At 38.4% G+C, this 15,155-nt stretch overlaps 1 protein-coding gene across 9 annotated transcripts in view; it reads right to left on the reverse strand.

The window, feature by feature from the left end:
* Positions 1-2,571: 2,571 nt before the first annotated feature.
* The window catches only part of LOC311256378 (muscleblind-like protein 1), a 153,869-nt gene continuing 141,285 nt past the window's right edge, over positions 2,572-15,155 (reverse strand). For 7 of the 9 annotated variants that reach the window (XM_084351379.1, XM_084351377.1, XM_084351384.1 and 4 more), the window contains 6 exons: positions 13,057-13,110; positions 12,106-12,256; positions 10,332-10,367; positions 9,459-9,550; positions 9,056-9,129; positions 2,572-7,556 (listed from right to left, as the gene is read on the reverse strand). In XM_084351379.1, the coding sequence (XP_084207505.1) occupies positions 9,073-9,129; positions 9,459-9,550; positions 10,332-10,367; positions 12,106-12,256; positions 13,057-13,110 (390 nt within the window). In that variant the 3' untranslated portion in view covers positions 2,572-7,556; positions 9,056-9,072. The remainder of the gene's footprint in view (positions 7,557-9,055; positions 9,130-9,458; positions 9,551-10,331; positions 10,368-12,105; positions 12,257-13,056; positions 13,111-15,155) is intronic. The other 2 variants (XM_084351382.1, XM_084351381.1) reach the window with 2 other exon arrangements.

Genomic DNA, 15,155 nt, shown 5'->3' on the forward strand with positions numbered 1-15,155 from the left:
CGTCCAGAAGTTTCAGAGGTCAAGTTTCATCCAACCATTCTGGTCATTATTTCATCAGACGAAGCATCATGAACAATAATCTCATATTTATGTTCATAGAAAACACATCCAGATATTTTCACAGTGTCAGTGATGGACTAACAGGTGACTCCAGATTCCTTCACTGCTGAACTCCCCAATTAGCAAAGAGATGGTGCTATCTGGTGGCCGCATGGTGCATCACATCTTCACACAAGCAGGACGGTTTTTATTATAGTGGTTTTCTATAAACAATACATCAAAATATAAAGCTCCTCCAAATCAGAGCAGGTGGTTCAATTATTTTAGCTAATTAGACATCTCCTCAGGACTCAGCACTTCATCCTGTGAGGTCTAATCAGCCACATTAGCTGAAAAACATCTGAGTCAATGAGCTTTAATTTAGGATGTTTCATATCGTTTTAAATGGCGAGATGCTGATGGTAACCTTGCACCTCTCCACAGTGTATGTAAGTGCTGCATTAGCTGAAATAATTAAGTCAACCGGTTGAATTTGCTTCTTTAAAAAAAAGAAAGAAAGAAAACTGCATCTAAATGGAGTCCCATTCAGATCTGATCAGCGTATCAGCACGTGTTCTCTAAAAGAGATGAGGCACTTATCTCTATCTCAATTAAAAAGCTTTGCTCCTAATTAGAAGCTCCAGTGGGCAGGACAACTCGATGCATCAGCTGAGAGATATCTATAATAGGATTTTAATGAACAATGATATTGATTCGGAGACACGGAGTGCAAAATGGAAACATTTAAAATGTGTCTGTAACATGTTGGATCAATGTAGTTGTAATGTAATATCATTATGCTCACTGGATGTGAGTAAATGTAATTACTCAAACTTGTAGGTGACAGAAAGATAGTATTTGACAAAAGATGTGAGATGACTCAGAACTTTAACAGGATAAAAAGTCTTGTGACTGACACAGAAATGAAAAGGATAATCTTGATTTATTGGGTTAGAGGTTTTATTGATTTTACTTGTGACTGTTTTACAAAACATGGTTGTATTATGCTAAGGATAATTTATAATGCATTTACTTATTAATTATATCAGGCTGTTGCAGGTTTTATTTGGGTTAGGGTAGAGGCAGGCTATCTGTTTCCCTTCCCCCGAAGCTAACCGGTGGAGATTTAGACTTGAGTCATTGTGACTGGAGTCGACTTGAGTTACTGTTTTGAGGGGATATCTTTTGGATTGAGAAAAATGTATGAATAAATGTTTGATTACTTTATTTTCACTTAATATATGGAAACCCTGAACGGTCACGGGTCAAATATTTTTATCCCCCTTGTGATAACAAGCTAAATATTTGTTTTATCGTGAAGTTTTTTAAGCACTACATAATGATACCATTGGTACACCCGTCCTTTACAGTAGTTAAATACCCTCGTTGTCCCATTGAAGCAGAGAAGGTTGACCCAAATGCACGAGACGGGACCAACAGCTGGAACAGGGAAACTCAGCAAATGACTCGACAAAGACTGAACAAAAAGACTGGACTTAAATACAGACTAACGTAACGAGGGGATGAGATGCAGGTGGAGAAACACAGGTGAGGGTAATGAATGGAAAAACACTCCAAACATGGGCTGATAGGCTGGAAAAGGCTGGACCAAGGAGGGAGCTGCAGTGCAGGTGTGGAGGGAAAGCAGACTAGGGAAGAACTCAGGGCTTATTAAACAGATACAAGACGTGTGTGGAGGGAAAATCAGGCTGGTGAGGAGTGCAAGAATACGGGAGGGAAAACAGAACACTGAAAATAGGACAAAAGACACCACAAACACAAGAAACAAACTGACTGGATCGTGACATATCAAATCAAAAGGTGAAACATTGAAATGGCAAAAGTTCACAAAGAGGTCGCATGGTTTGCTTTGAAACTCTCACAGATAGTGTTTGTGTATGTCACGGTCCACTCTTACGAATCTCATTAAGTTGTTTTCTCATGACAGATTATCTCGTTATTTTTGTGAAAATGCCATAAAGTTTGTTTTCTTGAGATCTTGAGAAAAGCATGTCATTATCTCAGAACCAACAACATTTGTTATTCCTTGACAAAGACATCATTTACTCGTGACCTTGAGTAAAACACAACAAATTTGTTATCACGGGAAAACTGAGAAAAATAATAAGTTTGACCCCTGACCGTTCAGGGCCTCTGTAGAATATCAATAAATATACAAATTCAATTAATCGTCAGACAAGCAAGTTACATGAATTGGCCTATAATATCATTATTAGACAGGCACCGATACCTTTTCTTTTTACAAAGACCGACACAGCTGCAACTGCGGCATCTTGACCTGCCCAAGAAGTAATTATTTGGGACTTGTTTTAAACTGGAGCTACCAAACTGGCTGCAGCTTCATTTGTATTTTGCAGACTTGAGAGTAGTTTCAGTCATCTCATCAAACTGTCTTCAAGACAGTTTATGTGTGTTTTCCAAAAATGTTGAGCTCCTTCTCTAATCAAACAGAGCGACCTTCAGCTACAGCCCCCATAAACAGGAAATAATGGCTCTCACGCAGATTCTTCATAACTTCAGTTCGTTTGTAAATTTTTATTACATTTTTTTTAATTCATAACAGCAAGAATCAAATATAGCAATGCAGGCCCCGAGAAAGAATGTGTCAAGAACTTTTTTCTCTTTTCTTTCTTTCTCTTCACCCATCACAGGTTATATCAGCTACATCCATGACTTCAGAGTTTCCATGTTGTAGTTAACAAAACCCCAGCGAACACATTCCTACCAGCTTCAGAAGATACAACGTCCCTACCTCTGTTTCTTTTCTGGTTTCTTCTCACATATTTCATTCTGATGAGATTATATTTTATGGCTTTAGACTGTGACAGTTTTTCTCTACAGGTGCTTTCCAGAGGAGGTGGCCGGGCGCGCGAACATGACACATCCTTTCAGGGGGCCTGGAGCGGTAAAACAAGCAGAAACAAACTGCAGCAGAAGACAGAATACATCATATTAGCACTACAAGCAGAGAAAACAAACAACAAATGAAAAAAAAATAAACTTCAGTTTACATTATATCATAAACGTAAGCATGCGTGCTTGTAGGAGATGAGAGATGACAAAGATGATCAGGACAATATTTCAAACTAACGACTTAATGACCAAACCACGAAATTCAATCTTAAATCCTGCCTGATGTTGAACTACATTCCTGTTTGGTCAGTTTCATCTACTAGAAGCACAGCTTACATTAACATAAAGAACATACTTATAGCTATGGTGTTTGTGTTGCATGTATTTTAACTCTCCAAGTGGTAAAACTTTAGTGAGTATATTTTCAGGAATCTTTTTTTTTCTTTTTTTTTTAAATAAACCACTATTCTATTTTTGTATTTTTTTATATATATTTTATTCCATTACATTGATAGAATATTGTATACTGTAAATACATCTTTCTGTGTAACATGTTTTCTTATTCAATATTATTGTCGTGATTTTTTTTTTTTTAAACGGTATATGTATTTCCTTTAACATGCATTCCTCTCTGAGTAAAGTAAAGAGACAGGACGTGTTGTGATTGGTTGGGCCTGGGAGGGCGTGGCCATGACACACAGACCTGCGAGTACAGGCTCGGTTAGGGGACCAGACAAACCCAGTCAGGCCCTTACGCTGGAGGGTATAGTGGACGCCTCCTCCGGAAGGTTACCTGGCAAACTACAAGCTGCTGACGAAAAAGAAGAGCAACACTTGGCCTTTTCTGAAAGGGGTCGGAGAGTGAGAACTCAGTGCCCTTTTTGATGCAAGCAATTTTGTTCAGCCTTTCATAAGATTTTTTTTTGTTATCCTAGCAAAATTCCGTGTCATTATAGACATTATTTTTTTATTCAAAATAAGATCTCAATATACATGATTCTCTCTTTTTTGACTATGTACAGAAGTGCAAAAAAGTCAACCTTTATCACCTTAGTCGCCTCGAGATTCCCCCACCCCACCCTTGTTGTTTGCAGTTGGCTGAGTGAGAGATCGGTCCTCCACCCGCCACGTTCACCTGACCCCGCCAGCAACGTCCCCCGAAAAAGTGATCAAATATGCAGCTTGTTTTCCAACATGGCCCAATTTCCAGGGAGAGTAAAAATATTAAAACAATAGTTACTATTTGAAATGGATACAGTAGAAAATAACATCTTTACTCTAAACATCTAAGAACTAGATTTTTATAATAGTCTTTTTTTTTCTTATATGACTAGTTACAAACCTTACAATCATTAAAATATTACTCGGTTATCGGCGACGGTTGCCACAGTGACAACTTAGCCTCTCTGTTCTATTATTTCATCACTGTTAGATACTCATATAAAACATCTTTGTTCAAAGAACACAAAAAAGACTAGAGAAATGAACAATATGCATACAGTTCAACAATATGCATAACGTAGAAAATATCGAGTTTACAATCATAATCATACTAAAATTAACATTACATGGAATTTCAGGAAACTGTGCATGAGGAACACGCAAACACACACTTTTTTTTTTTTGACCTTATATTCATTATAAGAAAGATAAATATAATAAGCAAAACTAAAAATCGGAACTAAATATCAAAATATCATCCAAACAAAACAAAATAAAACACTCCTCATCTAAAGAAAAAAAAAAAAAAAAAACTACAAGAAAAGTTAAGAAAACACTGACAAAAAAAGTGACATTACATAGTGCTCTGTGTGTGTGTGTTAATATGGCGTGGATTAGGCAACTGGATGGTTCAAAATGGCATGTTGCATTGTGCTGACCCGATGGTACATTCTAAGGCTTTGGATGAGTAATACAATCGTTTATATTCTTGCCACTTTCCCTGTACTATCCACCGATTAAATATGCCTGAAGGAACACCCAGAAACACAACAAAAACAAAGAGTTTCTAGAGATCTACTCTTTACACCCCATCTGTCTTTGAGCCTCGACGAAGCGGCCCACACGTTTCAAAAAGTTTCGTCCCACTAGTCTACCTACAATATCTAGTAACAGTGACACAAGAAAGACTTTGGCTGACTATCTGAAAACAGTTCTCAGGTAGACGTATTAAACAAATATTCTTAAATATGTCGGACTATATATACACTACACTGAATCTACTTCAACAATCTGCCTTAAAATATGCATAACCTTACAAACATGAAAAACAAATCATGTCATACAAATCACATATCCATCACCAGTTGCACCGTCGATTTTGACTTCCGTCTCACAGCAGTTTGGATACCACCTGATCGCCCTGTTGTTTCAAAGCTATTCATCACAACATCTTCACCTTTAGGAGAGTCTTTGGTCTCTCGTGCTGGCCAAGATCCCCCCCCCCCCCCCCACACACACACAACTCATCTGACTTTTGGAGTCAGTAGACTTAATGATCATGGAGAGATCTGTCCTAGCACAGATCCAGTTGTTTCCTGTCTTTAAAGAAAAAAAAGTGATTTATTCAGTAGAGGATAATTTGGGGAAGGTAATCTAATCAGCAGTGGTGGAACTCACCCGCCAGAATAAAAGTTGGCATTGTTCATGTCAGCAGATCACGGATATGTTGAAACTTTATGTTTCAGTTTTCAGTTTTTTATGCTTTGACAACGCTGCGCTCAAAGGTCATACTGATATTTTTATGTAGTCATTTAAAATGAAAAAAAAAAAAAAAAACATCTAAAGAGCTTGAAGAAAAGTATTTATTTTCCTTAAAGAAATTTTTGTGAATCAATAATTCGAAATTGTTTGTCGGGTAAAAATGTTTTTTGTTTATGTCTGTGTAAGAATTCTGACAGTTGGCCCTAGCTTCTACTTAGCCTTAGCAACGTTAGCTAGTGCACAAACTGGCAACCACTTGAGGGGGGAGATGATTCGTCCAATAGTGGTATTGCAATGTGAATTAATGGACGAGAGACTGAATGCCACATTTAGTGGCTGAATGTCATCAATAAAACCTTTAAGGTCTGGTTTGGTGAGGGTTAGGTAAAGGTCATGTTTTGGCATAAAGTACCTGCATTTGTCAACCTCAAAAAATCTGGAAAATGTCTTGATGCCCGTTAAAAACACCACGTTTTGTTTTTATTATTATTATTATTATTAGTAGTAGTAGTATTATCAATAACAATGACCCTTAAGGGTGCAATATGTAAAAAACAACAAATATGGGATTGTAACTGCAACTGACGGTGACTGCCGTTAGCTTGTTAGCTCAGTTAGCCGTGCAGCTAGCCAGACTACTGCGGGAGTCTTGGTGTCTTTACATTACAAGCATAGGAGCTTTGGACCGGTGGGAGAAGAGGTGTTCAGGCTCAGGCATATCTGGTTAGCATGCTTATACAATACAAAGACAAAGACAACTTTGACATAACGCCCAAACTGTCATTTCTTCACATTGTGCTGATAATTGTAATGAATCTTTACACGCTTTAAACTAAGATTCTAACATATTGCACATTTAAAGGAATAAAAAAAGAAGGTTTTTAGTTAAACAAATGCTTCATTATAATTTTACTATTATGTCTGGACAGACATAAAACTTGATATAAACTTAAATTATATGTATTTTTAAAAACACTAGTGAGGTAAATTTAAATTATCATTCCTCGATTAACCTTAAAAATGGGATATCGCCACAACCCTACCCGCCATGTATGCATATTGTCGAAATGTTGATGTGATAAGTACAATTTTAAGGTATCTGTGGTTTGCAGAAATGCACAATGCCAACATTTTATTGTTGCGACTGGGCTGAGTGGTGGTAATGACAGGTCACAACGTCGGACTCTACATGTTGTCCAAGAGAGAAAACAAACGTATTAAAGGGAATCGTTGAGCGTAACACTTTGTAACACCGCTTCAATACCATTCATGTGTTTTGAGATGTATGGCACTTTACAGGGATGCCTGCAAGGTTAAAGACATGTGCTTAAGAGATAGAAAGGTAGGCTACAAAGGTTTGAAAGACACCTCACAGACATTCAGTTGCTATTCTGCCTTCGAGTGCACTCGTGTTATTTTTCCCTTATTTCTGGTTTAACTAAATAAAATCACAAACAAAATCATTGTGCATGCATAATGTGATTCAGTCAGATTGCTTGTTTCCTCTACCTAAACTGAAATACAAGGTGCACCTTTGTGTAAACAAATGAACACATTTAGGTCAAGAGACCACCAACCAATAAACAAACAGAAGTCATGATTCTTGGTCAATGGACGTACCAATCCAGCCGATTTTCTTGATGACTGCTCCACACATTTACCTCATGTTAACATTCAAAGTGTGTCCGGTGAATAAAGGTAAAGTTGCCTCTACAGAGCGAAAGGCAGTCTTTGATGCAAATGATGTTCTTTTCTGTTGTCGTGTAATAGTGTGCATGAAGAACACATGAAAACAATCCTAACAAACTGTGCCTCCTATGTTAACATGCAGATTTATTCCAAACCAGTTGAGATTTGGTTTCTCCGTGTTGCTCTCGATGTTACAGGCATGAAGGGTAACCGCTAATCTTGGACTTGACACCAGCACGCTCCAGTTCCATCTGGAAAGAGGTTCACAAAACAAAGCATATCAGATGTGCAAGAAGAGGACAAAGGCTAGAACAAAGCTTCAGAGCTTAGTTAAGACATTTTATTATGGTTTTGATTTCACATCACCAGACAAGAATGTCAACATTGGACGATTCTACAAGGCCGTAAAATGTTATGAAATGATGGTAGGGTTAAAGACACAGTGTGTAATGTCTGCTGCTAGAGGTCTTTGAATCAAAACAATAACAAAAGGCAGAGTTGGATGATGTCGAGAGGTAGCGTGGGCTCACTGTTGTCTTCATTGTTAAAGAGAGGGTGCAACAAACATCAATAATTGGTGGGCTCCATCAAGAGTGGGCAGAACAAACAGTAGCAAACAACACAATGGCTAACTAGCTAGGTTGTTGACTTGCTTCCTAGCTCACACTCTGAAGTGTCATTTGATGTATGTTGTGTTTTCCCGGAGGGATAAGAACTTCATACAACCCCACATCAAAAGACCAGAACTGTCACTTTAAGGTTAGGGAAAGATTGTGGTTATGGCAGAAAAAAAACTATTGTATGTTTAAAGAACCAGTAGAACAACCAACTGAACACCCCTCGCCTCACCCCCAGCACATAAAGGGCCCAGTCCTGGCACTGAACATTGGACATACGACATAAATAAAGAGTTGCAGAATTGTCACATATGGACGTCATTCCTTGAGATACTAGGCTGGGATTTTAACAAGAAAGTCATGCTGTTTTTGGTGTTGCCTTTTAAAATGTTACATAATTAATTAAATTCATATCTAGTTTGCACTTGCCAAGTTGTGCAACAACATAAAACAAAACCACATCAGTGAGAAACAAGAATTTCTGATTGACTATTGATGGTGCATGACTGCGAAAGCATCCGCAGTGGCCAAGATTTGTCTGGCAAACAGGACATGAATGGATCTCTGGTGGCTTTGTCATCATGTTTCTTTGAGTGTGAATGCTGTTTCCATTTTAATTCGTCTCTATTGCTTAAAGGAATGGTTCGACATTTTTGGGAAAAACGTTTAGTCGCTTTTACTCCGCTCCAGGGAGCCACTGGCTGAACTAAGATATAAAAACTGTTTATGAGCGAGCTTTAGAGGTGTTGGTAGGCAGATTTTGCCACGTTTGGACAGAGCCAGGCTAGCTGTGTCCCCATGTTTTCCAGACTTTATGCTAAGCTAAGCTGACCAAACAGTTTCCTCATATTTAGCACAATTTAGCACATAAGAGGGATGTCAATCTCCTCATCTGACAAACTATTTCCATTAGTTTTACATTACGTGGAAAAAGTGGGTGGTATAGATTTCGCAAAAATAAATAAATAAATAAACAAATAAGACGGCTGACCAAACAACACCGTCAGCTGCAAAAAAATGCAGATGTGGCAAATGCTTCAGATCACAGTTTCTGAGCTGTTTGATAAAAATCAAACAGGCACTACTGGTCCAAACGCAATGTGTGAGATGTCAGAGAGAGGTGCAGTACATACTGTTCTGATTGAGACTCCTACATCTGGGTCACATACTTGTGACTAGTCAGATGGTCTGCAGATATTATTGGAATCTGATTGAGGAGGGAAATATAGGGAGAAGACAGACAGAAATAAGGGAGACAGGGACGTCAGTTGAAGTTAGAAAAACAACAGCACTTCAACCGACATTGATATTAAAGCTAATCATTGTAATTATCTATATAATCACAGTATCAGATGCTCTGAAAAGCTAGCAGAGATGAGCCTTGTGCACCATTCATGCATTTTTCATTAAGAGGCACATGGGCATCTACAAATAAATAAATAAATAAATAAATAAATGAACTAACAGATACCGAAAGTCAAAGCTGATACCAGAAGACAGATAGAGAGAGAGAGAGGAGGCAGGAGAGGAGCAAACCTGATTGGCTGTTGCAGTTGCAAAGGGAACACTTGTGGCAGATGTGGTGGCTGCAGACACAGTGGCTGGAGTAGCACCGTGCATCATGGGTACTTGGAGGGAAAGATCACACAGGCAGTTGAACCTTAAAGCTGTTTTGTATGTCAACACTTCATTTGTACGTCTGACTATTGTGTGCGTATAAACATGAGAACATCTATTTATGTCTTCACTGTTCTGTCTGATAATCACTCCACCAATTCGAGTAAAGGAAAGGAGCAGATGTGACGTATATATTAGGGGAATACTTTCGAGTGCAAGGTAGTAAATATAAGAGCAAAATATACATTTAGATGGCAGTATGCTTTTTCTGTTTGCATTAATACAGCATAACACTACATAATTGTTTTTTGTTTAAAAAGAATTACAACAAATAACACAAAAATTACACTAACAACAACTACTACTACTCCGACTACCCTTGATACCTCCTCATGTTTATATGGCTTTTATAACCAGACAGTATAATGAGGTGCTCTAGAGGTTAGACAGCTTGGGGTGGAAGTATAATGAGGCGAGGGTCAGGGGGATTTTTGAACTGCAACAAGCATTAGGTGACAGACAGAACTGTGGCAGAGCAAATAAAGGGGTTCATTCCCAACCACAAAGATGCACTGCAGAGTATCATAAAACACATCAACTTCCAATTGAGATTACATACAATCAGATTCAGAATTTGCGGTTTCATCAGCCACAACTGTCGACTGATTTTGAAAAGACTTTACATAAATTATGCCGATTTGGGTCAATGAACGTGCTCACATTATGTGGTGAGTTGAATGAGTGACCAAAATGTGCTACAAGAGAATCAGTAAAGGAAAAGCTGGCACCTACCAACACTTGTTGCAGGTGTCATGCACAATATCGAGCCTGCCCATCATGCATTGCAACAGGGAGTGGAGTGAATAGGGAGGAGAAGAAATCGAGAAAAACTCATTACAAGTGTTATAAAGTCAGACATATTGTATATCACCACACTGTGCTGGGAATGTTAATCTCCTCTCTTCAACATGGCTGATTATGTACCGATATCATATCATCATTCCTCTGCACACATCACCACACATACTGCACAAGATGAGATATAAAGATGTGAAGAACTTCCTGCAGTTTACTGTTCGACTCTCGCTGCTCCATTAACTTGAAGGGCAGATTAAACACTACCAGTGCTCCCATTTTCCTGCCAGCAGCCTAACAGCTGTTTGCGCCGTGGTACTTTTCGAATGACCTGCTTTCAGATTCCTCAAAGTGTGTTGCAGTGACCTGACAGTCCAATATTGCGGGACGTGTGAGGATCTCAGTCTCTGAATCTCTCACAGAGGGGAATCGATGGCAGGCTATTCTTAGGCTGTCAGATGAGAATATGGGACACAGTGTAAGATGACTACGCAGTAGCCAGAGGAATAGGCTGTGTGTGTGTGTGTGTGTGTGTGTGTGTGTGTGTACTGGATACAAACACACACACGCTCTGTATATTATGGGTATAATTTCCACTGGGGATAGAGTGGAGACAAGTCCCCACTTTGCAGTGAGAGTTTGATTTACTTAATAAATTCTCTCTGAACCGTGTCATCTTACTGTCCAGCTGCCAAAAAACAGATGGGAGAGAAGAAAAGCTGAACATCTGGTTCATGTCCTTACTATGCGCTCACAATAATACGCTTTACGAGGTTTTCTGCTGCCCTGAGTTTGGCCTGTCAGGCCGCCCTGACTCTCTGATGGGACAGGAAGCTCAGCAGACACTTGTTAGGGCCGAAAAAATGCTTTGGTTGTAATTTGTTTCCTGATGACGCCTGATGAAGGCCACAAGCCAGAATGTGTCAGTCTAATAAAGTTGTTCTACTTATTAGTCAACTGTTTTTTGGCATAGTTGTTTTTATGTTTATTTATTCCATGTCATTTTCATGCACTTGGTGCATGTAATTTCTTTGTTATAAACCACTTTGAGCTGCCTGTCTTGTATTAAAGGTGCTACATTAATAAAGTTTATTATTATTGTTATTATTATTATTACGTTTTTTTTTTTTACTTTTTGAAATTGAATTTAAAATTAAACATAAACATTAGTGAGTTAACAAAAATGTACGTATGTATTTAACCCCCGTCCCCGCCAGAAAATTAATAATAATGATAATGATATATATAATAATGAATGAATACATTTTAATTGATGAGTTTCCAAAAACTCCACATCGTGGCTCCAAAATCGATCAAAGTTCTTGTCTTTCCTTTTTACAATATGAATTAGTCTCTCCAAATCCATCCAGGCTGTCAGCTCAGTCACAGTCCAATCGATGAATTTGCTCAGTTGATACACAGAATACATTTATGTGCAGAAAATAAGTCACAGCATTTTAAAAAACAACACCAAACACAGACTTCTGACACTAAACCTTCACCCTTGCTGTACATACATGTGTAATTAAGTCCATGCACGTTTTTTTCCACTTTTTTTCACCAACAATTAAATCACACAATCATTCAGCCATTCACTGCTGATGCCAGAACACAACCAGGGAGATCTGTGAGGAACAACATGTGATCTGACAGCCGATAGCAAAGGGACAACCGCCACAAACACGCGTTATAAAGGAGGCCCAGGCCTTACCTGATGGTATGAAGGCAGCCTGCTGCTGAAACTGCATGTTGGCCAGGGCCTGTTGGTACTGGAATACACCAGCATTGAACATAGTGGTGGCACCGTTGGCTTTTTCAAGTGCAGGTCTCTTTGGTAAAGGAGGCAAGACGGGAGGGAGCCCCTGATGAGGGGGGACGACACCAAAATAAAGGGATGGGAGTGAGGGAAATCAAAGGATGGTAGCAGTGACATTCAGGACAGAGAGAAGAAAGAATTTCATTAGAAGATAAAGTTGCCCCTTCAGACAGCTATTACAAACACTGGCAAGCAAGCAGTGGACTACACTACTTCTGTCAGGACAAACTGTGACATCTGTCTCGCTAATAAAACAGTCCTCAGCACAATGTCACAAACCTTATGATCTGATTTTGAATTCTACAGTTTATAAAATGATTATTTTGCAGTGTAAAGCATAGAAATATTAGCTATATTACTATAAGTTATTGTATTGATAGTTGGACAGTCAACAGAAATGATGTAGTTAAGAAAAGCTGCACTGCCAGCTCCATGATAAAAGTACATTACAAGCCATACTGAGACACCTCTTCAACAGTTACACATGCAATATGGGAAGTGATAATCATGCAAAGACTAGCATTAGATACTAAAATATTACACATTCATGCCACCAATTAAGATCTGAAGATTCACTTAAGGGGATGAACTGACCTTAAGTGTGAAAAATGTCGAGGTTTCCTTTTTTTACGTCTTTTTTTGGGTTCATAATGTTTGAAAACCAAAGTTCAGATGGCCGTTTCATCACAATGTTTTACGCTACAACACTAATGGCTCCGATCAGTTCATCACCCCTCAGTGTTTCCTCAGTGCAGATCATTAAATATCTACTTTGTTTTAGAACTACAAAAGTAATCTACTACACCACAGCTACATGCCAAGCTAAAAGGTGAAAGGTCATAGTACCAGGTCAAAAGTTGCGTCGAGGGGTCGCTTCAGTGATTTGACAGCCGACTGAGTCTTAATTAGCAGGCAGCGAGCACATGATGGCAATGGGCCAATGGGGTTCAAGCGCATTAACATAAACCAGCAAGCGGAGGTGCATCATGGGGGCAGCAGTGCAGTGTGGGTTGGTGAGAAAAACAAAAAAACAAAAAAACAAACAAACAAATAAAAAAACAAATCATTGGAATGCAATATACAACAATAACAAGACTAGGGCATGCACATTAATGGCTGTAGGGTTACTGAAAAGAATTATGGCCCTTGAGGTAGTTTATTGTCAGAGGAAAATTCATGAACTGCAAAGGTGTTCTGGTCCAGAAAGGAGGATTCGCCACATAAACAGATCTGTACTTCACGTAATATAATCTCTGCTCACAAAAAAAGCCCCTGCTCCAGATAATGGACTTATTAACAACTGTTTCCCTGATATTAAACCATCATAAAAGCAGATAAACTATTATTTTCATTATCGATCAATCCGCTGATTATTTTCAGAATCGATCAATTGATCGTTTAGTCTATAAAGGAGCCGAAGTGACTTCTTTTAACCGCCTAATTTGTCCGACCAAGACTCCAAAACCCCAAGACACTTCATGTACTGTCATAAATGACAAAGAGCAGCAGCGTATCCTTAAATTTAAGAAGCTTAAAACCTAAAATCTTTGCATGAAAAATGACTGAAACAATTAATCGATTTTCAAACTAGTTGATAACTAATTCTCTTTTAATGAAAAGTGAAAAATTATGAATAACTCTTGTTTAATTGTACAGTAAATGTTTAACAAGGTCAAAATTAACTGCTTTAACAAAAAGCTCAGGCTTGCAGGAACTTTTCAAGTTTGCTTTCAAATACTATTTTTTTATTTCCTTATTTATTACTTCAAGGGCACATTTTAAAATTCTATTAATTAATTATAAGCTACAGTTTGACCTAATAAGCCCACTTCTCTACTCTTTCAAACAACTAAAAACACAACTATTTCATTCTGTCACACTTCATCGTATAATTACAATGTTGTCTCTCATATGGCCTAAAAAAATTCAATACCTGTGAACACTGAGTTACATGTTTTATATAGCATTCATATTTTACCTTTTGTTTCTCTTTTCTTTTTGTCTATTCTTAGTCGTTATTTCCAGTCATTGTTCCAGATTGTTGGGCCTAGTCATTGTTACAATCACTGTCTGTGGCTGCTTGTCGATGTCTGTTTTATTTGCTTATTGTTTTTATGTCTGTTATTCCTCAAGGGCCTAACCAGGGACAAGGACTGCAAATTAGCCACGTCTAGAAGCCCTATGCATCGGCTGCATTGTAATTAGATGAGACAATGCCTACATGTATTGTTCCTGTCAAATAAACTGATAAACAAATAAATAAATACAAAAAGAAATATGTTGTTTACTCAGATTGTAACTATTTAAAAAAAAACGCTGTACAAATAGGCGATATTTGTCGATGTATGTGGCCACACTGTAAAATCCTCATCCTCCCATCTCATCCCTGACTGTCATTTTAAATGCTGTACGGCTAAAGCTACAAGCTACAAGCTCAATAAAACCACAGGAATTGATCCACACATACAGATATAACTGATAGGCTGCTATTGTTCGGACGTGGGAGCAGGTCTGATCTGGCTTTATGTTACAACTTCAGAGTGAAAAGGTTAACGTAAAACCAGCTTATCCTCCTTTCTGGAAGACCTGCTGCATAATCTACAGTACTTGGCTCAGCAAAACCTTATTGTGTAGGCTGTCACTGTATTGCAGAAACAAGGTTGAAATTAACAATAGCCTCCACAGTTGTTATTTCAGCAAAAACAGTAACATAAGTACTGACTGTGAACAGCAAAATATACGACTAACGAAGCAGCAAAACAAGGAGGCGCAGGAGGAGGGGAGCAGGAGGCTCAGTCACATACTAGCACGATCACTTCAGCCTGCTGCTAGTAAAGCAACATCGACCCTGTGTCATGTCAGTGTGTATGGAAGAGAGCAGAAACAGAAGGAGACTGGAATGTGTGCTGGGAGATTGAGTGAAGGCACAGAGTGGAGGATGTCGA

The sequence above is a fragment of the Pagrus pagrus genome (genome assembly GCF_965226575.1).
Source record: "Pagrus pagrus genome assembly, chromosome: 4".
Taxonomy (NCBI): Eukaryota; Metazoa; Chordata; class Actinopteri; order Spariformes; family Sparidae; genus Pagrus; species Pagrus pagrus.